General features: G+C 38.1%; 1 protein-coding gene across 3 annotated transcripts; it reads left to right on the top strand.

The window, feature by feature from the left end:
* The first annotated feature begins 735 nt into the window (after positions 1–735).
* znf281b (zinc finger protein 281b) lies at positions 736–25,785 on the top strand. 3 transcript variants are annotated; one of them, XM_079596244.1, is made up of 7 exons: positions 736–973; positions 2,962–3,374; positions 3,479–3,595; positions 16,440–16,563; positions 16,663–16,746; positions 16,830–16,948; positions 21,939–25,785. In XM_079596244.1, the coding sequence occupies exons 2-7, from the start codon at positions 3,003–3,005 to the stop codon at positions 23,640–23,642; spliced, it is 2,520 nt and encodes an 839-aa protein (XP_079452370.1). In that variant the 5' UTR covers positions 736–973; positions 2,962–3,002; the 3' UTR covers positions 23,643–25,785. The 3 variants fall into 3 exon arrangements, with proteins under 3 accessions (XP_079452370.1, XP_079452368.1, XP_079452369.1); XM_079596242.1 differs by lacking the exon at positions 736–973 and adding an exon at positions 1,031–1,354 and having other exon boundaries at positions 21,939–25,779; XM_079596243.1 differs by lacking the exon at positions 736–973 and adding an exon at positions 1,158–1,354 and having other exon boundaries at positions 3,482–3,595; positions 21,939–25,779.
* The last annotated feature ends 1,307 nt before the right edge of the window (positions 25,786–27,092 follow it).

Raw genomic sequence — 27,092 nt, 5'->3', positions numbered from 1 at the left:
AATGTTGTTTTTTTTACAACAGTAAAATGATTTGTTATTGAATATTTGAAATATATTTGTGTGAGTATAGGCCTATATTGGTTTACAATTAACCATCAACCATTTTTAAGAGAGAAAGCAATAAAGTAATAAAGCAAAGCCTGGAGTGATCGAGAGTTTAACAAAACATGGGCCTCAATGAAGTTTGAAATAAAAATATTTTACAAAACAAATATAATTCTGAAAAGCTATTTATTTATTTATTTATTTTCATTTACTTCTTATTGTGTTTTCTTTTAAGTAAGTTATATCCAATTAGTTAATACAAGATTGCTGCATGATTAAATTAAATTGTGTCCCTCATATCCTTATTCAAATCTGAACAATAGATGCCCTTGCACATGTTTAACAAAACAAATGGCACGATGACATTGATTTAGCCTAAGCCAGATAAAGCAACAACAAAATGAATGACTAAAATTAGTTAAGAGTGAGTCTGAAGGATCATAGATAGATAGATAGATAGATAGATAGATAGATAGATAGATAGATAGATAGATAGATAGATAGATAGATAGATAGATAGATAGATAGATAGATAGATAGATAGATAGATAGATAGATAGATAGATAGATAGATAGATATCTGTCTGTAGGCTATTATACACATATAGCCTTATTTGAGAAATAGGCAGGCTAATAATAAACAAAAATGTGCCAGCTATTATGTAAAGAACTAATTCACACGTAGGACAAAGTCGCAGATGCTCAGGCACAATCTTCATTTGCATAGTGGCCCCCTACTTGACTAGTCCTGCCTGTATCCGTCTGTCTCCTCTCACGACCCGTCCGCTCAACCCATAATTCCCAGCGTCGGCACAACATGGAAGAGGCCAACAGCTGCAAGAGAACAATATTTTGGCTGTAAAATAACTCAAAGAATCGAACGCCGGGATTAATTTGAACGCTGCGAGTCGGCCGTGGTCATGAACAAGTAAGTGGGATTGCGTTTGTACCATTTATTTGTGCCCGAGGTTGTAATGTTAAAGATGAGGGGTCCCGCACGACTGAAATCACAGTCGCTCAAGCGAGAGATGCATTTCAGCGCCGAGCATCATTGTTTCTGCTGCAAGATTCTGTGGCGATTAGAAGCGCTTTTAGCATAAACATTTTATCTACCCTTGCAGGCGTAACTTACATGCATATCAGTCTCTGCGTGCTCTTTACATCGCATTTATCGCCGAATATTTTCGGCGGATTGTGTTACTGTGTGTGGCTATAATTAGTGATGGTGACGAATGGATGAATGGTCATTATATATCACACTCATGTACAGGACAAGAACGAGAGAGGCGGCATAATTACAACGCTGCAGGTATTATCAAAGAAACTGTAGCAGCTACCCTGGAAGATCCCGATTCTCAGTGTATCATGTTTCGTTTGTTGTAATGCTAGCGCAGTAAAGCGTGCGGTGTGGAGATGGGCTGTTAGCAGTAGCTCTTTCATCTGCATGCTATTGTTGGCTAGCCCCGTTCAATCACTTGGTTCAATAAAACGCTTCACTTTGGTTGTGTTTTTAAGCTTTGTCTTTCGTATGTATTCCTGTGGAAATGTATATGTACACACGCGAGTTTGTTTAAAATCTTGGGACGTGAAGTTCTCACGGTTCACTCGTTAGCGTTAGTTAGCCGTTAGCTGCTAATGGAGTCATTTAGACCGAGATGTGTTAGGTAATTGTGATGAACGACTAGATTAGCCGGATTTGATAAAAGATTACATTTGGACTCGGTTTAACTCTGAAAAGTAGGAAGTAAACTTATAAACGATGTGAAATTAAAGCATCACTGCACCTAAACTTGCTTTAATTTATAATATCACTTGTATTAAAAGACTGGGCCATATCAATAAGATTAAGTAGCTATCCATTAACGTTAGCTGATCACAATAGAGAACAATGCTGCGGCAACCAGCAGACTCGTAGCTTGGACCGTGTTTTATTTTCTGAAAAGACGATACATCTCATATTAAAGGAGTTTTAATTATTTACTAACGTTAAACAATTTCCTATGTGTTTCCGAAAACAGAGTTTAATAGTCGTCTTTTTTTAAGCAAGTATCTCTAATCTAATGATGCTAAGGTTAGCTAACAGATTATCAAAAAGGACTGGTTTGGATCTTCACAGGGGTTGTTTATATACGTTACATTTCCTTGAACTTGTGCTTTTTTTAACCTTATAATCAAAACTAAAGCTATTATTTTTTAAATGATCCTAACACTGTGAGTAATCTCCATCATCTCCTTACTATTACATTTTAGACAGCCTTGACGAAACTGATTATAGAAATGTACCCCATATTCACATTTAGACCTTGCATATTTCAAATATTCCTGCCAATTTAGTAAGAAAGAAATTAAATGCAATATAAAACGCTTGCTAAGATAACGTTTTTTTTTTAAAGTGATAACAATGATAGTTGAAGGCACTGATATAATTGGTGAGTTTATTTTATATATAGCTTTCATCTCAACTGCTTCAGTCAGAAGCTCTGGAGTCTTTGACCTTTAAGAGGTCTTAAATTGTCAATGACCTGCAAATAAATTATAACCTTGATTTTAAAGATACGATGTCTCTGGTGGTATAGCAAACCAATGCAGCAGAGACAATATCTGATTATGCTTTGTCATAAAAAGCTGCATTACAATTACAATTGGCCTAGCCTAATCACATGACGTTATGTAATGAACACAATTTGCACAATTCCCTGAATCACCAGCCAGTGTAGTAACTGAAATAAATTTCATTTATGGACCAGGAATAATTAAGAAAATGCATTGCATATTATATACTACTAAACTTTATATATATATATATATATATATATATATATATATATATATATATATACTTAACTACTCAGTAGTTAATGAATTAAGCTACTACATTAATGTCCTAATCAATCTCATATTTTCTTGTGTTCATAGCATATTTCATCAATGAACTTTGCCCTTTGGAAGACCCAAGCATGAGTATTATCCAGGACAAGCTAGGCAATGAGTTTTTACGGAACGGAGGCATGGACCCCAACTTCCCCCCCAGCATGATCATGTTCAGCCATTTACCTCCAGTGACCAGCTTCACACGCCTGACTTCACAAACCTCCATGGCGGATCTTCCCCAGGAGATGATCCTTAAGAAGGAGCGTGACTCTCCTGACCATGGTGGTGGCTTTCTCCACAGTATGGGTATCAAACAGGAGAAGCTCAGCGAGTTGGACTACCGCCTCCCAATGTATGCAACGGGAACCGGGACACCAGGAGGAAAAAGCACTGATATGCTGGACATGTCGCTTGGCAACCACCAGAATATACTTTTGCATGACCTAAGCCTTAGCAACGTATGTCTATATAATAAATAAGGAGTTATATCAATACATGGTACACTCCATACTGTACTATCTTTGTGGTTTTTATTTTGAGCTGTTTTTCTTTGCTTCATTAGCAGTTTTCTGGAAGACTGGGGAAAGACCCAAAAGAATCTGGGCCTAGAAGAGGAAGAAGAGCAAATGGAGAAGGATCAGAGAGCAAAGCCAGAAGGAAACAAGGGGACTCTGCAAAGGTGTGTATGCCTTTTCATTAGTCACCGTATCATTTAAAGGGTCACACATCCCTAAAACTGTTAACCGATATGAACAGGATGCACATAAATGAAAACAACAATAGCAGTCATTGTTTATTATTAAAGGTCCCCATTATGCAAAATCCGCTTGGACATAAATGTGTGTTGGCATCACCCTACAATAATAAAAATACTCATTCATATTACTTATTATTTTATATATATACTTATTATCATATCTTTTTTTTAAATCCCCATTCAACTAGAGCAGTTTCATTAGACATGCTGTTTTGATTAGTGGTCGTCCAATATTGTTTTTTTGATGGCCGATGCCGATATCTTAGAGCGCAGGGTGGTTGATGGCCGATATAAAGCCGATATTTTTATGTATGTATTTCATACTTTTCCTGTTCCAGTCGCTGCTGGGCTCGATCGTTCATTAAGATGTCTCAGCCCAAGAAACGCTCATGTTCAGCCAGGACGTGGTCATAATAATATATAATTTGAATCAATATTTAATAAATTAGAAATAAATTAGAAAACAAATCTTTACAATAAACATGCTTATACTTTAGATGGCAACTTCTTGAATCTGCAATCCTATTACAGTATTTTTCACTTAGTAATTGTTTAAAAATATATGAATATGTGAATAAAAAGAAAGTATACTGCAACAGGGCACTCAGTAATCTGTTAATTTCGTGCATACTGGTAATAATATTTTTTTTTTTCAAATAAAGACAAGATATATAACGCTAATTTTACATAAAGAACACAGTGAAAACTATATGAATATGACACAGTGGGCAACTGGATCTAGCACAGCATATTTTAAAATGAAGAATTTAAAGTTTTTCGATCGCCTCTCCTGTGAAGCTGTTCTTCTGTTTGCATTCAATCACTTCACTACTTCACAAACGACCGTCACTTGCAGTAACACGTTTATGCAGGCTACAAATGCACACTTCACAACAGCTGGATTCTATTACATCTGCAAGGTTTGTGAAATTAAATTTTTATTAGATATTCAGAGATTTGTCTAAATGATGTAGATGCGCATTTGCTGAATGTTGACGGCAAACGAGAAAGTATTTTAGCCTGATATATACTCTCATTCTTGCGTAATAATCAAGTAACTGTGCTGCCGTATCATGGGTGCAGCACGCGCAATGATATTACGCTAGGGTGTCCACCATCAAATAAAAAACATTTGTATTCTGCCTTTCAGCTGATAAAAATAATTTGTTCTTTAGTCCCTTTCAGAAGACACCATTACATCAGAATGTAACATAACATGTCTTTATTTTACATGTCATTTAAATTCAACATCACTGAGCCCAAAGGCAGCAGGCATCATGCAGACAGAGGCGAACCAACACTGAGTGGGGGCCCCAGGCAAAATTAATCAATGAGGCCCTTTTTATGTATTTTATATATGTTTTATAATAATATAAAACATTTTTGTTTATGTCTTTATTACCTAAAGGTATAATTATACAAAATTCAAAAAGTATGAAATGTCAATCTTCATCTTTATAACAGAAGATACAATGCAATACAACAATCTTCAAGATACAGTAAATCTTCAAATGTGTAACGGATTGTCACTCTTTTGTGGTGGAACAAGCAATGCTATATAGAAATATATAGTTAGCATCTTAATTTAATCTTTGTTTTATTATTAGTTCATTAACAAATTATTAACTCAACTAATTCAATGTAAAGAGCTGGATACTAGAATTACGAATTAAATAAATGTCAACTAGCCTAAATGTATTGATTAGAGTTGCCATAGACTAAAGATTTTTCTAGTCGACAAGAAGTCATTCATTTAAGCAATTAGTCAGCTAATCTCACGTTTATATTCATTTCTGCTTAAATACTGGTGCATGGAGGAATATAGCCTATTCCGCGCTCAAGCGCATGCATAAATCTTGCCGCAAAAGCAGGCTAATGATAATATGTCTGGAAAAATTGCCAATTGCCTGGCTTGCCTGCCCTATTGCGGCGCCTCTGCATGCAGATCACTATTTTTGAAACAGTTCTGACCAATCCAACAAAATAAACAATGAATATATAAAACAACATGAAATTAGATCATTGACAGGCTTATATATTAAGAATATATTAAACCAAAAACTTTTATATTTTTTTAGAAAGGATGTGAATTAAAACAACCACAGCAGGCAACAAGTTGATAAATTCTGTTAAATAAAAATTTACAGAATTATCCATTTGTTTTCTGACAGGGAACACATGGAACGAATCACTGGTCCACATTTTGATTGACAGCCGTCACAACCTATAGTGACCGTGTTTGCTCCTTTCTTTTCAACCATTGGCTAGGATTTAAAAAACGGCTGTTGTATTTGTACTTCTGACGAAGCGCTGTTAAAAACTACGCCGCAAAAAGAATAAATAAAATGCTTCCATAAAAAGGCAAAATAACTCATGCACGTTTTCATAATATGATAATTAAAAACCAACAGACTGATGAAAATGCGGGACATTTTCTCAATATGCGACGTGCGGGACCAGGGGTGAAAATGCTGCGCGGTACAACTCAAAGCGGGACAGATGGTCACCCTATATTACGCACGTAATTTCCAGTCACTTACCGAGCTGGGGACTATTTTCAGGCGCTGCGTAATATCATTACGTCTGCTGCACCCATGCAGCAGCACAGTTCCTTGATTATTACGCAGGAATGAGAGTATAGTTCCTATTCATATTGGCCTAGAAAATCGCAACTTTTCATTTTCTGTTGGTCGTAGTACACAATGTAACTACAGAAGAGTCAAGTTTTAAATAGGAAAAATATTTAAAATTTTTTGGTCATTTTTTTTGACAGAGATGCTAACGGTCTTATCAGATTCAATTATCTATGCTAAAAGTGCTACCGCCAGACCCAGAGATCAGCTGAATGGATTCGATAAAACCGTAAAACTCAACTGTTTAACTCTAGGGAAGTTGGAAAATGAAAAAAACTGGAGTGTTCCTTTAAGACCAAATGCGGATCTAATCATTACACGTCATATTTTCTCCCAACTATTATGCCCATTTAAGACATAAACTGTATTTAAGTAAATAAACTGTTTAAGTGAATCTCCAAGACAGCCATTTTTACATATATTTGTGTATATTTGATCGTTTAGACGCGAACACAAAGCCCAAAGTATAGGCTACGTTGCTTGTCTCGTTGCGGTGTGTTTCGGAGCGCGCCACCTTTGAAACAGCGTCTATTGCATCGATTTTGGTGCTTTTAATAACTTTTTATTATCAAACACGTCCCGTAATTTAGCAACCTTAGAGACTGCATTTTACAACAATCACTGATCGTGAAGATTCTGATGTTACGTTTGGGTTTTAGGGTGAAATGATGTCCGCTGTGAATGGGAAGGAAGTTGCGCTATGTGGTTAGTTTTTAATGGTTTACCTCAAATATCTTATTTTTTATAATCATTGGAAGCCAAAATCTAAAATAAAATTAGTTTAATATCAAAGATCTAAAGTGTAAACATACGTTTGAATGTTTAGTTTCTGTCCTCATCGTCACTCATTAAGCAGGGCTGTTGTGTTGTGCGCGCCGTGGCTCCGCGTGAAAGCTCCTCTCTCACACACACACACACACACACACACACACACACACACACACACACACACACACACACACACACACACACACACACACACACACACACACACACACACACACACACACACACACACACACACACACACACACACACACACACACACACACACACACACACACACACACACACACTCTCTCTCTCTCTCTCTCTCTCTCTCTCTCTTTAGCAAAAATGCATCACAGACAAATGGTACAATATTATTATATATAGAAGTGGCTGGGGAGATTCAATTTGCAAGATAATCTCTTTCTCCATTACCGACAGCAGAACCGATAACGTCCGAGCTTATCGATCCTGCGGTCTTTCATAATTAAGCACCGGGGTCCGTTTAATACCGGGTTTCGGTACCCATCCCTACTACTGACCGCTACTGAAATTTAAAAAATGTGACAATACCAGCATTTTGACACTGTTGAACGGATTCTTAAATGCTTCTGATTGGCCGTAAAAGACGTTTTAAAAGACAACATGTTTTTAGGTTGATCATTGTAGCCAATCACAGAGGTACATGTTGAGTTCATCAACACAATGGCCAATCAGAGGTGTTTAAAGGACAAGTTTGCTATTTTACACTTAAAGGATAATTGAGTCTATATTGTAGTTTGTTTTGGATGAACAAGAGTGGTGGACAACATTTTTTTGACAATGGTTCCTCTCTTGAGTTTTTGACTATAAAAGAATTGGCCATGGACCCATTTAACATTGGAGTCAATGGGCATGTCCGAAAATGTCATTAAAACAACCTTTAACATTAGTTTTCAAAACTGTGCAACTCACCGAGTGATTAGTGATGTTAGTTGATGTTCCAGAAACAAAAAGTGTTGCGAAATACAGTTTCTGTCGTGTTTTATTCGTCATTTTGTAAAATCCCATTGAATTCTGTTGAAGGACTGAGTGCTCGTTAATATAAATGCGCTACCGAAAATGGAAAGGGGGCATTTTACATTTGGTCGATGTAGTCTTTTTGCTCGCTTCCGTTTCTCATAAGGCTAGCGAGCAGAGCAACTGTGCTCCGGGAGAGTAAGCGAAATAAACAAACAAAACCTTGAAAATATTGAAAGACGTGACCACTGACCAGTGCAATATGAAGTTGAACTCGACTGTGACCGTGAGTGTCCCGCGAGACATAAACATCGGTTATCGCCATCAAGTGGTCGGGAGTGTGCTAACGCTTCAGATTCAAATATTGAGTGGAAGTTACACGGTTGTGAAGTGTCTGAAAAAATAGTTCTACTATAGCAAAATAAACGGATTGGAATCATATATTGCGACGATATATTGTTTATAATCATCAACGAACACCACTAACCACTCGGTGAGTTTAACAGTTTTGTAAACGAACATTATTGGCTGTTTTAATGACATTTTCAGACATGCCCATTGACTCCAATGTAAAATGGGTCCATGGCCAATTCTATTATAGTCAAAAACTCAAGAGAGGAACCATTGTCAAAAAAATGTTGTCCACCACTCTTGTTCATCCAAAACAAACTACAATATAGACTCAAGGTGTTAAATACCGGAATTATCCTTTAAAGCCCTGTTTTCAGATCGTTTCTGATGAAATAGAACGGTTAAGATTAAAATTTGGACATGTGCTGCTGGCCCGAGAATTTTCGGTTACTTTCGTTTTCCCCCCACCTCCACAATGGCTGCATAGGTGCACTGGAATAATCCTTCCTAAAACGCATTAAACTTTCGTTTACAAAGACGTGAAACTCACCGAGGGGTCAGGGGTGTTCACTGATATGCTCACACAAAAATCACTGAAAAAGATGCTTTCCAACAGGTTTTATCGTACCTCACAGCACATCCAATACAAGTCAAGATAAAACCTGTTGGAAAGCATCTTTTGCAGCGATTTTTGTGTGAGCATATCAGTGAACACCCCTGACCACTCGGTGAGTTTCACGTCTTTGTAAACACAATTTAATGCGTTTTAGGAAGGATATTCCAGTGCACCTATGCAGCCATTGTGGAGGTGGGGGGGGAAACCGAAAATTCTTGGGCCAGCAGCATGTGTCCAAATTTTAATCTTAACCATTCTATTTCATCAGAAACGATCTGAAAAAAGGGCTTGAAGTGTAAAATACTGAACTTGTCCTTTAAGAATCTATTCAACAGTGCTCAAAATGCTACAGGGAAATGCTGGTATTGTCACATTTTTAAAAATTTCAGTACCGAGTACAGAGTTGACCACTCTAGTCCTGACACCACCGGAGCATGAGCTCTTGAAGCTCTGCCCTCCCAAAGGGGGCTGGGAGCAGCAGCTCATTTGCATTTAAAGGGACACACACAAAATGTGTCCATTTTAACATGCTCTATAAAATTATCTATGGGGTATTTTGAGCTAAACCTTTACATATACACACTCTGGGGACGTCAGAGACTTATTTGACATCTTGTAAAAAGGGGCATTTTTTGGGGGCCATTTCATTCTTCTGGTTTAAGAAGTAAAGTTGAACCAAAGTCATGAAAGTACGTTTTAGGGCTGGTTTCGACTAAGGATTTTCATAGTCGAATCTGATTCGTTAGATTTTGCCGTAGTCGACTGATAGTCAAACTGATAGTTTTTTTTTTTTTTAGATAGCAGCTAGATAGCATTTAGATACTTTAGATAGCATTTAAAGCCAGATGAACAAAACATATCACGCATATATCAAACATCAGAAAAGTTCACATAAAATAGGAACTAATTGTCTTCAAAAACAACAACGTGCCAAAACATGCCTTTATCTCTCACTTAGGAACCTATTTCTTGGCTTTTAATTCACAGTTCACACTCGGGAATCGGGATAAAATAAATAAATAAAATTAAACTTAGCGCAACAGCCTGGCACTAGTCCAAAATGTCATAAACATTTTTCAAAATACAATAAGCCTGCCTGAATAAATAAAAACAATTACACAACAATGAAAATAAACAGGCCTAATATAAGTTATAATCGAATGGGCTTCAGAAAGTGCACATGGAGCAACAACAACTGCTGCTCATTGGTTACATAACACTCAGTGCCGCCGCTCCCACCACGCGCATCACGCGCTGTGCGTACCAAGAGCTGAGGTGAAGGCAGTGGCGCAAAAAGTGGGTATGCGCTATATGCGGCGCATAGGGGCGCAAAACCAGCGAGGGCGCCAAAGCGATGGTAAAAAATATATATTTTATAATTTTTTTAAAATTACAATTTCTATTTGTGAGCTGCTGTTGTGCGTTTCTAAATAATTTCTGCATTTCCTCAATGTTATATAACCCTCTAGAGGACTAACTGGCTACAGTTGGCGCCCTCATAAGATTCCATCATATTTTGAATTAGTAGAGGGGGGGGGGGTAATATCGCGAGCGGGCGGGGGCGCTGTGGGCGCTGAGCGAGCAGGTACGAGTAGAGTTGTCGGATAAAGTAAAAAAGCTGTCGGGGCTAAAGATAGAAAAAGAAAGACTGAAAAGGGAGATGGCATGTCAATTGATGAGACAGCAGCTATATAAGTGATGGTGAAAGGCAACAGGTAGGATTTAAAGTGTGACGTCCACGCATAGCCTACTGGCCATCGGGGCTACCGGGAGATTCCCGGTCCTTTTTGGGCCGATACATCTAATAGGCCTACTTTTTTTTTTTTGTCTTAACAGCCCATAAAACTCGTAGCTGCTACATCGGAGACCCGTTCGTTTTTTGTTTTGTTTTTTAATTAATTGGCGATGTTGGGTTAGTGCCGGTGTAATCCATTGGTCAAAAAAAAAAAGTCAGTGTTAGGTTTTTTTTCTGACATTTTTCATGAAACACGTAGATCAGCGGCCCATTGGTTCTTTTCTTGATTGACATTGGGCTGACCCAATCACATCTTTATTGTGAAGTATAGAAATTAGTACAAAAATAATTATGAAAGTTTCCTTTATTTTTCAGTGCATTTGTTTTACAATATATGGCTATTACTATCATGGGATTAATATTATAACTATTATTATGTAGTGTAATGTAGACAGACACTGTAACTAAAAGAGGTTTGCATTTTTTTTGTTTAATTTGCACACTGAATATGGGTTGGAGCTTTTAATTTTGAACTCTCAAAGTGCACCAGATTGATGAATTTAACATTAAAAAGCACAACATTTTCTTACCCCCCTAGAGGGACAGAGTTCAATTTGATTAATAAATAGCAATTTTGTACTTATGATATATGTTAACTCTCACTCGTTCCTCACTCATTACATTGGACACTTTTTTTTCTTTTTTTTGTTGTTGTTGTTTGTTTGTTTGTTTGTTTGTTTGTTTGTTTGGGGGGTGGGGGGCGCCTAATTTGTTGCTGCATACCCCTCTGACACTGGGTAGTTGCGCCCCTGGGTGAAGGGGCACCAAAAAAATAGCCTAATGAAAAATCAATAATTATAATGGCGATATTATTTCAGTATAGAAATACAGACATCCCAAAGGAAGTTCTGGGAGTCTCCCGCATATTGATAGTGGCTCACTGATGCCCGCGAATTAGTTAAAATCTCCGGAATCTAGAGCGAGCGTGCCCGCGAGACAGAGACTGTGCTCCAAACCGCGTAGCGCGTGCACGGCAGAGAGGGAGAGAGAGCAAGAGACAGCGCGCGTGTTCCTCATGAAGACGAAGTTTCTCGGGGTAGGGGGCATCATAAATAAATTATGCAATTATGCTTAGGGCACCAAAATGGATAGCAGCGGCTCTGATAACATTTCCCTACTATTCGACCATGAGGTTCATAGTCGAATCAGACCTCTCCGAATCGAATCGTCGAATCCTCGACTATTAGAAGTCAGCCCTACGTTTATGTGTTAATTATGTGTTAATTATGAGTGATTGGCTGCCGTGGCTGGAGAGCACGTGTCTTATGTCATCGGTTTCTGAGCTTTTCTCCACATTACTACACATTACCGTATTATGCATGAGATCACATTATAGAGAAAAATTCAAGTCACAAATAGGGCTGTGTTGAAAAAATCGATTCACCAATTCTGAATCGATTTTCATATTAATTTCTAAAGATCGATCCGTAACTCAGAGAATCGATTTAATAACAGGCCTACATTTTCCCCATAAACACACTGAGACATGGCGACCGGCAGCGCTGCTAATGCGGTTTCTCTGAATCCTCTTGTTGACCAGAAAGGAGTAAAGAGCCGTTTTATGCGCGTGCAAATTCGTTTTCCAGGCGCGCCTCTGTTCATGGTTGCATAGCAACGGCAGACGCAACGGGAAAGCACGCGCTTGTGGAGAGGAGAAAGCGGTGCAAACTGCGCTCTCCATGATGACGAGGATGTATCATCAAATAATTAATTGATTTCTAGCCCTTGCTTTAGCTTTACTACTAGATATATTCATTGAGATGAGAAATAAAAAGCTGCCCTGTACAGCTATGATCCGCTGTTCGGCCGAACTTTCCATGTTGTTACGGAAAGGCCGCTGGTTTGTCACATGACCTGTTGAGATGCATTGAAGTGCTTCTCACTGAATTTGCACGCGCATAAAACGCGATATGTGAACGGCCCCTAAAGTGGTATCGTGTAGAGGTCGACCGATAGTGGATTTTACCGATAACGATAGCTAGGTTGGGCCATACTTGCCGATAACCGATTAATGAACCGATAGTTTTTAAAATTGATACTGGATAAAAACAAACATAACACTCCAAGTAAAACAGTGCTGAACTTTATTATATATATATAAAAAAAAACTGTATTGAACCATGAAAACATGCTAAATAAAATAAATATATAAATGTGAATAAATATTTAAGTCAATAAAAGACATTCATTCAAACTGAAACAAAAAGTAATACTCTAAATAACAAATAAAACCAGTTACATTCAAAATGTAACTATTTAACTGTTCTTTTCAAGCCAACTTAATTAATAAAAAAGTAACAAAATTTGTATTAAAATGTGAAGATAAAAAAAAAAACCCGAAATCGAATGCTTTTCTGATTCGTTTATGTTTCTGTCGGCTGTATGAACATCAGTTTGCTTACGTCTCTAGCTTTAAATATGCAACTTCTCTGCAAATTTAATGCATAAAAGTGACCAGCTGGATATGAACTAAATGCAAATAGAGGTAACAATTGTGACATTAAACATTCGGGTCGGACTTACGTTTATGTTTGTCAGTGTTTTAACCGCTTGAGGTAGCCTACTACTAATGTTAGCGTCCTCTCAGCCTCGAAGGCAAACAAACATACTGTTGTGCTGTTCTTTCTCTACTAATGCAGCATTTAGTCAACAAATGAATCACTTTATAATGATATGACAAAATGTACTGTATACATACATTTGAGCTGTCGGTGCTTTAAACGCGCATCTGATGTCAGCGCTCTCCACGCAGCATGTGCTCTCAGTGCAGCACGCAGAATCACGTGTCGAAATAAACAACACGAGGCGATAGTTTTTATTACACCTCTAGAGGTCGCTCTTGTACTGCATGATGCCAGCAGACCCTTCTCAGCTCTTACACTGTGTAATGAATGACAGCGCGCGCTTCTCAGCCGCTCCAGCAATGGACGCAACCAGGAAAAACTATCGGTATATATTTTTGCCGATAACGATAGTTCCACCAGTCAACAATCGGTGCCGATTAATCGGCAAAACCGATGAATCGGTCGACCTCTAGTATCGTGTGCGGTTGTATCTAGTTTAAAAGGCCTTTTAAATATGAACGCAGTTTTGGATTAAATAAAAGGACAGTCAAGTCAAATAAAACACGTTTTATCTCCTGTTTAGTTGGTAACACTACATTAAGATACCATTCATTAACATTAATGCCTTATCTAACAACACATTGAGTGAACAATACATTTTTACAACATTAATGTATGTTTGTGAATGTTATTTAATACAAACACTTGATTGTTCATGAACAGTTAAAACTTTTGATTTTAAAAATATAAGATCGGATCGAATCGAATAATAATCGATTCAAGATCTTGAGAATCGGAATCGAATCGATTCTTGAAATTTGAATCGATACCCAGCCCTAGTCACAAAACAAACGTCTCGGCGCTGTTAGTTCACCTCTACCTGTTTAGCTTTGCGTTTAGACACTTATCATAAGTGTAGTTTCCTCAGTACAGTAACACAAAAGTGTTGTTTGCATTTCCCCCATGATGCAGTCAGAGTTGGAGTTTGCCTACCACATGGTAAAAATGGCTGTAACGATATTTAATATGTAACCACACATGCAGCGCATCATGTATGAGAGCAGTTTCTGCACGGAACGCTGCGATGAGTTTAACAACACTCGCAGTGTGGATCTCAGTTCATTTCTGGACTGACCAGCGCGTTTAACTTATTACGGACACATTCCATATATCTGTAATGCCCCAAACAGGAACCAGCGTTGTGTATTCTATGCACACATATTTTATCATGGCTTCTTCAAATGAAATGTATAGGTGTAATTAGCAAATAATGACACTGGTACAGCTACTCGTCTAATCATGAACGCAATGACACAATGGATTATTCTGATACACAGAAGACAATGATTTAGACTGAATATTCAACGAAGAATGGTCAAAAACAACTATGCCTTTTATTATTTCTGTTAAACTGATTAGTGCCCTTTGTTCTGAGTTTATAGTGCGCGTAAAGATGATAAATATTAGACCTTTTAAATGTTCTTCCTCATTTTTCAGACCAGTAGCTCTACTATAATGCTGATTTGTTGATACTTCTAAGAATAATTTATCAAAACATATTTGATTTGTTCATTATAGTTGTTAGTAGTCTGTTCGCGTTTAAAGTCTGTGTAGAGAGAACGGTGTAGAGAGAACGGCCTCTAATTTAATAACTAACGATCGTTGCGACGGAAGTGAATCAAAGATTTGTGAGTTTGTTGTCATAGGGCTGGGTTTTTTTTTTTCTACACATTTTAATATTAATTTGTCTGTATAATGAGTGTGTTGCAGGTATTTTATTGGTTTTCTCCCCTCTTCCCACCCTATACTATCCTGCTTTACACTCCCATTTCTTGAGTCTTTTTCAATTCTGAGGTGTGAACGACCAGTGCTAAAACAAGGGTGTTTCATGATGATACTTTAAAGGCATGGTTCACCCAAAAACCCTCATGTCGTTCCAAAGCCGTAAGACCGTCGTTCATCTTCGGAACACAAATGAAGATGTTTTTTTTTATGAAATCTGAGAGCTTTCTCTCCCTCCATAGACAGCTACGCAACTGACACTTTGATGCTTCAAAAGGCTCATAAAGAGATCGATGACAATCGCGAACAGATTGGATTTAGGCTTTAATTCATATATAAACATTGATCAGCGAACATAAAAGAAGCTCAACTGAACCTGCTTGACGCGTGAGAACAAACCTATTTTGCGAAGCTCAAAAGTGCTGCATAACAAATGAGAATGAACCTCATTAGTTCTCGCACGAACATTCTTGAGTTTCCGTTTACCACAACTGATGATGTGTGATTTGATGAATGTATGTATGTGAATAAAAGCCTAAATTCAAAATGTTTATCATATAAAGTGATAGTCTCTTCAGAAACTTTTGTACTAAACACTCCAAAATTAGGACTAAATTAGTTTTACGATCTCTTTATGAACTTTGTAAGGGTCAAAGTGTCAGTTGCGTAGCTGTCTATTGAGGGACAGAAAGCTTTCAGATTGCGTTAAAAAGATTTTAATTCGGATCTTAATCCGAAGATGAACGAAAGTCTTACGGGTTTTGGAACGCTATGATGGTGAGTAATTAATGAAATAAACTATCCTTTTAAAGCTTTCATAGTTTGTAGGATTTTGAAATGCAAACATTGTGGATTGATCATGCACATTATTTTTTAGATGCTTTGGTATGACAGTGTATGCCAAAACCAGAAATGTATTTGACTTCTGAAGAAGTGTAAATTTATGTATCAACTTTTGATTTAACATTTACTTAAAACATAACAAATGCACCTAGTTTTTACAATATATTTAATATAGGTATGTGTATAATGATAATGATATGTTATGTACAAATGTAACCTAGGTGCCAAGGTGGAGATTTTTTTTAATAGTGTCTATGATTTAAATGTCATTAAAATCCTGGTAGATAAATATTTCAGAACAAATTCATAAATATCAAGATGCATATTGAATGTATAACAAAAGGCTGAGTTTATTTTATTACACACAAAGTTAATACATGGATAAGTTTTAATTTGTGTCTACTTGCTGTTTTAGTCACTCATGCTGGATGGGGATTCTGGGCCCCTCTCTCCCAACTCTAAACCGCACATATGCGAGCACTGCAATGCAGCCTTCCGCAGTTCTTATCATCTGCGCAGACATGTGCTCATTCACACAGGTGAGCAGCTTTTACTCCCAATTTAAGATTCAGACTCAAACAGCGTTCATGGGATATTTTGGTGAACAACATGAATGTGAATTATTTTTTATTGTACAGGTGAGAGGCCTTTCAGATGCAGTCAGTGTAATATGAGCTTCATACAGAAGTATCTGCTGCAGCGGCATGAGAAAATCCACAGTGGTGAGTCAGTTTACTTTTGTCTTATACTTGTCAAAAACAAATATTATGATGGTGCTGAGATTTTTTTTTTTCTTCCTCAACAGGGGAGAAACCGTTCAGCTGTGACCAGTGCAACATGCGCTTTATTCAGAAGTACCACATGGAGAGACACAAAAGAACACACAGTGGAGAAAAGCCATATAAATGTGATACATGTCTACAGGTAAGTCCTAACAGAAAATGCTTTTTGACTCGATGACAAATAATAAGAAATTGTTTTAAGCCACCTTATTTTTCAATGCAGAAGTAAGCTATTTCTTGTGAATGTTCAAACCTCCCATTCATTTTCCGCTGTAGATAAATTATAGGGTAAGCCAAAAGAATAACAAAGAGCAGTCAACAGTAAAACTATTGTTAAATTCCAGTTTGCGACATCAAGCAGCATAACACTGTTTTTGTTCAGCTAAAACAACTGGAAGTGGATAACACTGGGAACCCTTGCACATTCATGTTACAAATGGTCACAACCGATTTTATGTTAAAAATAAGGTGGACACATGTTCTGGGTTCTTAAAATTGTACTCTTTCTTATGGTTTTGACATGCACACGACACAAGTGTGTAATAATCGTAATTATTATTTTACAGATTATCTTGCATATACTGCATATACATACATTAAATATTGATATGCAGTGATATGGTTTAATACCCCCCCCCCCCCCCCCCCCCGTTTATAAGAAAGAATTATAAGGTATGCCAAACGACTTAGTTGACATGAAATCAAAATTGAGCCTATTTACTTTGTTAGCGCATATTATTAGTCTTGTGGTGAACAATTAATCCATGCAAGTTAATACACAGAAAAAAATGGTTTGCCGTGGTAATCTTTAATCAAAATCTGAAAAGTTACTTCCAGTCTGGAATGGCGTTCCTTTTCTGATGATGTCAGTTTGATGGCTAAAGTTGAAAAGTCAAGTCAAGTCATCTTCATTTATATAGTGCTTTTAACAATGTAGATTGTTTCAAAGCGGCTTTACATTTACATTTACATTTATTAATTTAGCTGACGCTTTTATCCAAAGCGACTTACAATTGCTATATATGTCAGAGGTCGCACGCCTCTGGAGCAACTAGGGGTTAAGTGTCTTGCTCAGGGACACATTGGTGTCTCACAGTGGATTCGAACCCGGGTCTCTCACACCAAAGGCATTTGTCTTATCCATTGCGCCACCACCACCCCGCTTTACAGTAATAAACGGATAATTTAAGGTAACAGAGATTGTTTTGACCTTATAGCGGTTCTTGAATAAAGATATTTTCCAGCTAAAGTCAGTTTTGATTGATTCACTTCCATCTCAACGATCATTAGTTATTAAATTAGAGACCGTTAAGACGACATCGTTCTCTCTACACAGACTTTAAACGCGAACCTGTGAGAAACGCTGATGGCGCTCACGTGCGCATTAAGAATGACTGTATTTTCCGGACTATAAGTCGCATCAGTAAAAAAATGTCATGAAGAGGAAAAAAACATATGTCGCATTTATTTAGAAATTTATTTCACAAAATCCAAGACCAAGAACAGACATTTAATCTGGAAAGGCAAGTTATTCAACTACACAATAGCACACAGAACAACAGGCTGATCAGGTGTCCGGCATGTTAACGTAACACAGGGTTTCCCGCAGCACTTTGGAACTAAGACGGCAGCCTAAGCAACACACGCCTGCAGCCTTAACTACGTTGTCAAAAACGTTTATATGAGCGATATCAGCTTTTTTTTTCTGACAAACCACACCCCACAACCTTAACTAACACATTTCTACGGGAAACCCTACACAATAGCATAAAGAATATATACCTGGGAGGCTGAATATGCTAATTAACATTAGCCAGCGAGTCCAACAAGTTACCGGTAAGCAAGTTCACCAATCTCCCGCGATCTCATTCCACAACACTGAATACACTGAACTCTTCCTCTGTGTCGCTTCTGAACAACTCCGCCAACTAGAGCGCCCTCTCGCGGCTGTAGATGGCAATGTTTTCTCTTGGTTCATCTCAGTCAGTATGAATTCATTTTGATATATAAGTCGCACCTGACTAAGTCGCAGGACCAGCCAAACTATGAAAAAAAAAAAGAAAATACGGTAATTCTATAGTTATGCGCATTTGAATATATGTGCGTAGGTTTGTAATTCCCTACAAACCAAGCCTTAACAAACTACTTGTCTGGCCTTAATTTTTATACGGAATTTTATCACTTCGGGGTAGATACGCGAAACCGAAATTATCCCGACAACGCTTTATCTGTAGAGTGGTAAAGGGATCTTTCACAGGGGAGAGACTAGTTGGCACTTCAGCACTGCGTTGTCATCGGGTCCAGGCGAAGGTCCTTCGTCAGATCTGGATACGGCCTGGATCCGGCAGGCTGCGGGAAAACCTTGGGATAACCAAAGACACTAAAATTAACGTAGATACCATTCTTCTTCTTATGATGTAACGAGTACATCAGGATTTCTGGAAGGTGTTCCCAGTTCTGGCTGACCTAATCTATGCAGCCTAACATTGAGTTATAGAAGTCTATAATGCGTTATGTGAATGCTAGGTCAGAGAGATGTCTTTAATCTAGCTTTGAACTGACAGAGTGTGTCTGCTTCCTGGACAATGGTAGGAAGACTGTTCCAAAGTTTTGGTGCTAAATAGGAAAAGGATCTACCGCCTGCAGCCAGTAGATATTCTAGGTATTATTAACTGGCCGGAATTTTGAGATTGCAATAGACGTGAAGGAGGATTATAATGCGTTAAGAGCTCGCTCAAGTACTGCAGAGCTAAACCATTTATTGCTTTGTAAGTAATCAGCAATATTTAAAAATGTATGTGATGTTTAATAGGGAGCCAACGCAGAACTTGGCTAATATGGTCATACTTCCTGATTCCGGTAAGGACTCAAGCTGCTGTGTTTTGAACTAGCTGTAGTTTGTTTATTAAGCGTGCAGGGCAACCACCCAGTAGAGCATTACAATAATTGAGGTCATTAACGCATTAACTAATTGTTCCACATTTGTCAATATATTTTTAAGATGGAAGAATGTGGTTTTACAGATACTAGACACGTGACTTTCAAATGAAAGATTGGTATCAAAGAGCATACCCAGGTTCTTAACCGACGACAAAGACTTAACTGAGAAGCCATCAAGTGTTAGACAGTATTCTAGGTTATTACGTGTGGAAGTTTTTTGTCCAATAATTAGAATCTCTGGGGGTTTTTTTTCAGAATTAAGTTGTAGGAAATTACTAGTCATCCAATTTTTATATCGGCTATGCATTCCGTTAATTTTGTGAATTGGTAGGTTTCGTTAGGTTTTGAAGAAATATACAGCTGAGTATCGTCGGCATAACCGTGAAAGCTAATTCCATGTTTCCTAATGATATCTCCTAATGGTAGCATGTACAAAGTGAACAGCAGCGGTCCTAGTACTGAGCCTTGTGGTACGCCATACTAAACTTGTGATTGATAAGACATCTCTTCATTTACTGCTACAAACTGATAACGGTCAGATAAGTTTGATTTAAACCATGCTAATGCAATTCCACTAATGCCAACATAATGTTTGAGTCTATTTAAAAGAAGTTTGAGGTCAAATGGTGTGTCAAATGCAGCACTAAGATCGAGTAACACCAATAGAGAGATACAACCACGATCGGATGATAAGAGCAAATCATTTGTGACTCTGAAGAGAGCTGTCTCGGTACTATGGTATGGTCTAAATCCGGACTGAAAATCCTCACAGATATAATTTCTTTCTAGAAAGGAACACAGTTGTGAGGATACTGCTTTTTCTAATATCTTTGACAGAAAAGGCAGATTCGAGATCGGCCTGTAATTGACTAATTCTGTAGGGTCAAGTTGCGTTTTTTTTTTAACAAGCAGTTTAATCATAGCCAGCTTAAAGGTTTTTGGTACGTATCCTAGAGACAAAAACGAATGAATGATATTAAGAAGAGGATCTATTAGTAGCCTAGTCGGTATAGGGTCTAACATACATGTTGTCGATTTAGATGAAAACTCTTAACCACTTTCCTCAAACCGTTAGTCTGCTATGAGCAGAGATGGAAAGGAGGAGCGCTAAAGTAAAACCCTGCCCTCTGTTCAATATTCCGTTTCACTTGAAAATACGTCACAACACTGGAGAAAAGTTGTTTGCAACTTACGGTTCACGCGGACTTTAATGGTTTACTTTCAAGAATTGCAAGTCAGGTCTGAAAAATCTGATTTGAATTTTAATTCAAAAGTGTGAGTTAGGGCTGTGCGATATAGCTAAAAAAAATTATCACAATATAATGTTTCATATCATGTATCTCGAAAAATTTGAATATTGTGTAAAAGTTCATTTATTTCAGTAATTCAAAAGTGAAACTAATATATTATATATACTCATTACATGCAAAGTGAGAGATTTCAAGCCATTATTTGTTTTTATTTGTCATAATTTTGATGATTCTGGGTTACAGCTTATGAAAACCCCAAATTCAAAATTAGAATATTGTGAAAAGGTTTTTTTTGTGAGTTGAGTTTTCCTACATTTTGAAACTTTTAGTTTTATAAATGGGGATAATCATTGTAGGATGAACAAATAATGATTTGGTCATCACATTAAAAATAACGTTTAAATATATATGATCATTTTAATTTTGAAGTGCTGGAAAAAGATGTGACGTACTTGAAAGCATTTGGCTATTTCTGCCAAACCTCCATGGATACAGTTAGTGTTACTACATTAAATCCATGGTGAAGGTTGCTGTTCTGTGGACTTAAAGCCTATAACTAGTTCATTCATGGCACAATGTTTCTCCTGGTTTCCACGTCAGCGTTGTTTGATCCGTTAATTACGGAGAAATTTGAATGCTTCTCACTCGATCTCGCAGCGATTGTTATTACTTCAGTGGCGAATTCAAGTGCTTTCTTTACTGGATCTCTTAGCGCTGTGTAGTAGCAGTGTCGCTTGATTAAGAGCGGTTACCGGCAATGGTGTACCGTCGATAAATACCGATACCGTTTTATCGCCCAGCCCTAGTGTGAATTAACATATGCTCATCATCGAAGATATGTCATTTTATGTATGAATTGCATTTTTTTATGTACTTTTGAATAAGTTAATTTTTTTGGACAAAATAATGAGCATCAGGAACCCTTTCTTTTTTGCTCCATAGTATTTCTCAAGGACGGATCGATTACTGAAGCACAAGAGAACCTGTGGAGAAGCCATAAAGAAAGGTCTGGACCCAGGGATGCTGGACCTTGGAGACGAGGACGTGGGACAAGGCAGCTACTTACTCACTCAGGGAAACACCAGCGCCACACCACGCAAGAGGGGCAAGTCCAAAAGTTGCAATGATGGAGGAGAGCGGCGAAGGAAGAAAGGAGCAGCTGCGGGAGGAGGAGTGCAGATGGCACGAGGACTCGGCCCACATGACTACACTTTGGACATGCCCAGTGGCTCAGGGGCATCTTCTTCAGGGGCTCTGGCTGAGACTAGCATGGACCACCAGCATGGACGCACACCCAAGCTTGTCTTTAAGAAAGGTGGCCACAAGGGAATGGATAAGGGTCAGGTTTCTATGGAGGAGGTCAACCATGAGCAGAAGCTGCTGGCGCAGAAGCAAGGCTCTATGGACCTGTCTGGAGCCGGAAGTATGGATGGTCTCAGCCTCCTCCAAACCTCCGGTGGCCCCAAACAAGGAGGTACCAGCAGCAACTACGACGATGCAATGCAGTTTTTGAAAAAAAGACGCTACCTGCATGCTGCAAACAGCAGTGCGGCAGCTGACTTCAGCTCTGTCCACCTTCCGCAGCCGACGGTCATCCAAGGTGGCATAGGAGAACCAACACTAGCCTTGCTTGACACCTCGCCTTTGGTAAGCGTTGACAAGCATGACAAATCAGGGATCCCAGATGAGGTGCTGCAGAGCCTGTTGGACCACTACAGCCACAAATCCGATGGCTCTCACCACGATGTGACATTTGATCTGCAAGATTCACACCATGTGGAATTGCAGCCTGCCTCCACCACTTCTGAACTGGGCCAGGATGAGGGATCTCCTGGCTCTGGAGACAAGAGTGGGGTAATGAACGAGTACTCCAAGTTCTTGCTCCAGACCCTGGAGAGAACCAGCCATAGCAGTAGTTTCATTTTGGGCCCGTCTGGACCCTTCCCAAACCTCCTCTCATCTAGCAGCAGCCCTGTTAGCGCACTCTTCCCTGAAAAGAACATCTACACCACCTCGCCACTGGATTGTGGATTTGGACAGCCCGTTTCCTCCCCTCTTGCACCTTCCTCTTCAACATCCCTAAGCAAGTCCCATTTTGGTATGCTGGTGGGTTCTCCGTCACCCTCCCATGCCTCACCATCCTCCCAGCAGGCCTTTCATCTCAGCAGTCTGGAGCCAGTCCCTCACCAGCAGCTTACTCCATCTCAAGAGCTCACCGACCAGCTGGAGAAGCAGCACTCGCCACAATACACTCTCGTAACTCAGGAGCTGACCAATGGCAGCCAGAAAGACCAGCAGACCAAGGACGGCAGATCTTCGGTCAATGGCAGCAACAACGGGAACGGCACCGGTGGCAGCTCATCTAATGGCTCTGTCTATCCTGACCTCGCTGCCCTGGATCCGTCTAAGGAAGTGGACATGCGTTCCACCTACCAGATAGAGAACTTCGCCCAAGCCTTTGGCTCTCAGTTCAAGTCTGGTTGCCGAACCCCATTAGGTTACGGCGGCGACCCGCGAGTGGGCGTCACAGAGGTCGACCACAGGATACAGCGGACTGAATTCTCAGGGTATACTAGTCTCTTAGCAGATGTCAACGAGCCGATTAGCTCAGGATCCAAAACCCCCACAAGCCAAAGCTACAGGTAAAGGTTAAGGGAGCTCACCTGACCCTGTTATGTGGGATGAGGATTGTTTCTAATGCGTCCCTCTCCTCGCTGAGTAAAACTTTAATTATTACACTGCCATTAAATGTCAATAGAAGACATTACCAGGGAAGGTCTACAAGACCTCAAATGCAATTTTTCATGTTTTTTAATGTTTAGTCTTTTTGTTTTATTAGTGTAGTGGATGTAAGGCTAGAATTAAAGGAAATTTCCAGCGATATTAGAGGCTAGGCTAGCGAAGGACTTTTTCAGAAACCTTGTATGTCTTAGCAATCATAGTCCAGTTGTAAGATTAAGTTAATAATGGAAGATGATTTACAATAATAACAGATGTCAGGGAGTGGCCCAGTATTCAATGGCAAAAAAATGTATTGTCTGTTACAATGATCTAAAGTATTACTCAGGAAAAAGCAGTAACTTTTTTTAAACAGGGTGTGTTAGCGCCCTTTTTTTTACAGGTGTACTTTTTTAAATGACAGTGACGCTTTTTGTTTTCGAAATTCCTTGAAGAAAAAGACAAAGCCAATCGGGAAACTGCGTGTTCAGTGGTATGACACTGGTGACTCTTTCCACTTCTTGTGCATTTGTAAAGTTTATGGTACTTCTAATATCAATGTGAAAACACTTTCATCCCTAAGGGCCATGTTTAAAAAATAAATAAAAAAAAACATACTGGTAGTCAAGTAGGCAGATACAAACATTCTTGGGTATGTAGATATTTATTTGTAGCTACATGGAATTTGCATAACTAATGTCTCAGGGTGAGCAGTGATTCTTATCCCCTTCTTTAAACGTTACTTTTTGTCAGCTGACATCACTTTGATCTCTCAAGGAATCAAATAAGCACTTTTATAAACCACTGAAAGCAAGAATTCAGATTCAGGACACGTAAAACTATTATTTTTGATGAAGAAAGCTGTGATTTTTTTTTTTTTGGGGGAGGGAATGGCAGATTTGCTATGACAAAGGGCATTTTTGAATATTCATTGGAGGGTATAGGTGATATGTTGTTCCTTTAATTGAAAACACTGTTTAATTAGACATGAATGACACTTTTTTTTTTTATAGTTGTGGGCTACTCCGAAGCATTTTTGTGCTGAAGGTGTTAAGTATCATGACTGTTTGACTTGGGCTAAGCAGCATCATTTGGAGTTCTACCTCTTATAGTGTGGTTTTGAATTAAATGCCTGACACAATTGCAAGCTTCCCTTATAAATATTTGGAGGGAGGAGAACCTAAGAAGAACCTAATGAATCAGAAGTAAAGGACCTTAACCTGTGGTGTTTTTGTTTTTAAATGAGCAGTGAATTAGGTGAAGACTTCATGTTGAGACGAGGTGTTTTCTTCCCACCCATCTTCCCAATGCAATTTTTGATGTCCTTTTGAAAGAGTGGTGGGCTGCTTTGTCTTCCTGGTTTTTGGCCCATGCAGCAAGACTGTCCTGTGTGAGGCCTTTCGGTGGTCTTGCCATGTTTCCCTGCCTTTTACGTAAACCTGTCCCAGAGAAATGCCATGGGTGCGATGCTATCAAGAACAAAGTTTGAATGCTGCACTCCAAACTCGTTCCATGCTTTTATAGAATGAAATGAAAAAAATAAGGATAAAAGAGTGGCGTGAAGAATAGGATTGACCTTAATATACCTCATATCATTGTAAAAATGAGAAACCAGGGACATGTTTCATGTAGTGGAAATATTGTAGTATGTGTATAATCATTTAATGCCGCCTGTGTTTACAGTTAAAGCTTCTTGGAATACAAATGTACTTTTTTTTTTTTTCTTCTGTTAAGCGGTGATGCCAAGCAGTGTTTCATTGTAGAATTATCCTAGAATTTCATGAAATGTCTCGTTTCCCCCTTGTTTTTGTTACTTGCCATGTGTTCTTCTGATATGATTTCTAGAGAGACTTTGTTTACAATAATGTACAAAAACACTAAAAATGTTTTTGTTTTCTTTTTGTTTCTGATATGCATGATATGAAGTTGTTTTTATGGCTTTCTTCTGATCACTATTGCACCAAATGTTTGTAGCATATATGTCCCCGACTTCAGTCTCATTTGTCACAGGGCTGTACGTGTCAGATGACTTTATAAATGATTAGGTAAGCCAATAAAAACTTTTTGTTATAAAAAAATCTATATATTTTAACATATTTGTCCAGATAAGGGTAGTGAAGTAACGTAAGGGCAGCTGATGTCAAGACAGGAAATGGAAGTGAATGTTTTCATTCTGGGATGTTTTCTCAGCTCTTAGTAATGTGAGAATGTGAAGTTTTTTTTTACTGAGCTTATAGATAAGAGAAAAAGGGTGTGTATAAGGCCAATTAAAAAGTTATTTATATTACAGTAAATTATGTAGCTATTTATCTATTTTGTTGGCCAAAAATGAAATGACATTAAGGTAAGAAATGAGGATAATAATTAGCTGACAAATAGTTAGAAGTGCTAATTTAGTTATATTTTTCTTTAAAATCTAAATATTAAAACAAAAAATTTGAATTAGATTTATTAAAGCAATGTACACTACATTATATTATAAAATGTAGTTGTTATATGCCAAACTTTTAATTCATATACACCATTTACTCAATTCAATTCCAATGGCAATTCACACACAGTTGCATAAAAATACAAATATTTGAGTTTACCTAAATATACTATATATAGAACAAAAAATTTCGTCTGTAGCTGTCAATGCAACAAGTAGATTGCCATATTTACTGAATCTTTATCTGTTCTGTACCACCAGGAGGCAGCAAACTAGCCGGTCTTTTATAAAGGCCCCTTGGCACAAATTCTTTTGTTGCAGCAAAAAGGTAGGCCTATGCGTATCAGACCAAAACAAGTGATTTACCATTTATTCATCTGAAATGGAAAAACCATGTCCTGTTATCGGATGTTGTCAAATGTGATGAATTTGTAACATGAGTAAACATCAGTTCTTCTGGGCAAGACTTTACTGGGGACCATAAATATGGGAGTGTGTGAACTGACTTGACATTTATATCAGTTTGGGTCAGATCTTGTTCAACTGTAAAAAAAATGTTATGACACTGTATAAAACGGACAAAGGACCATACTGGTATACCTACAGAAAAATTAAACTTTATTCTTATTTTCATGATTGTATTCCTTAGTGGAAAAAAAAGTTATCAAACATAAAGTACAGTATAAACGGCTTTGTTTTATGAGCTTGTACAAGTAGATGTCATGTTGTGGGAGAACGTATACTTCGTTTATTGATTGGAAATAATTATTTTTCTTTCTTTTTTTGTGCACATTTCTTCTATTACAAGCTATCAAATGTATAAATTACAGTCTGAACCAGGTTTCCCATACATCTCAATCAAAACAGGTGCATAATGGCTGTACTTTATGTTCTTTATATGGCATAGGTAAAGAATGGGTTGGACTTCAGGTAAGTGGAGTCAGTGA

Source organism: Phoxinus phoxinus (genome assembly GCF_949152265.1).
Source record: "Phoxinus phoxinus genome assembly, chromosome: 21".
NCBI classification, from domain to species: Eukaryota; Metazoa; Chordata; class Actinopteri; order Cypriniformes; family Leuciscidae; genus Phoxinus; species Phoxinus phoxinus.
Note: the sequence above shows the minus strand (reverse complement) of the source record. Positions and strands in the feature narration are given on the sequence as shown.

Bases quoted from the DNA above. Each gene is read 5' to 3' on its own strand.
- znf281b (XM_079596242.1), top strand. From the start codon at position 1,282: ATGAATGGTCATTATATATCACACTCATGTACAGGACAAGAACGAGAG. The intron at 16,747-16,829 runs GTGAGTCAGTTT...CTTCCTCAACAG, and splicing joins GCATGAGAAAATCCACAGTG to GGGAGAAACCGTTCAGCTGT. The intron at 16,949-21,938 runs GTAAGTCCTAAC...TTTGCTCCATAG, and splicing joins AATGTGATACATGTCTACAG to TATTTCTCAAGGACGGATCG.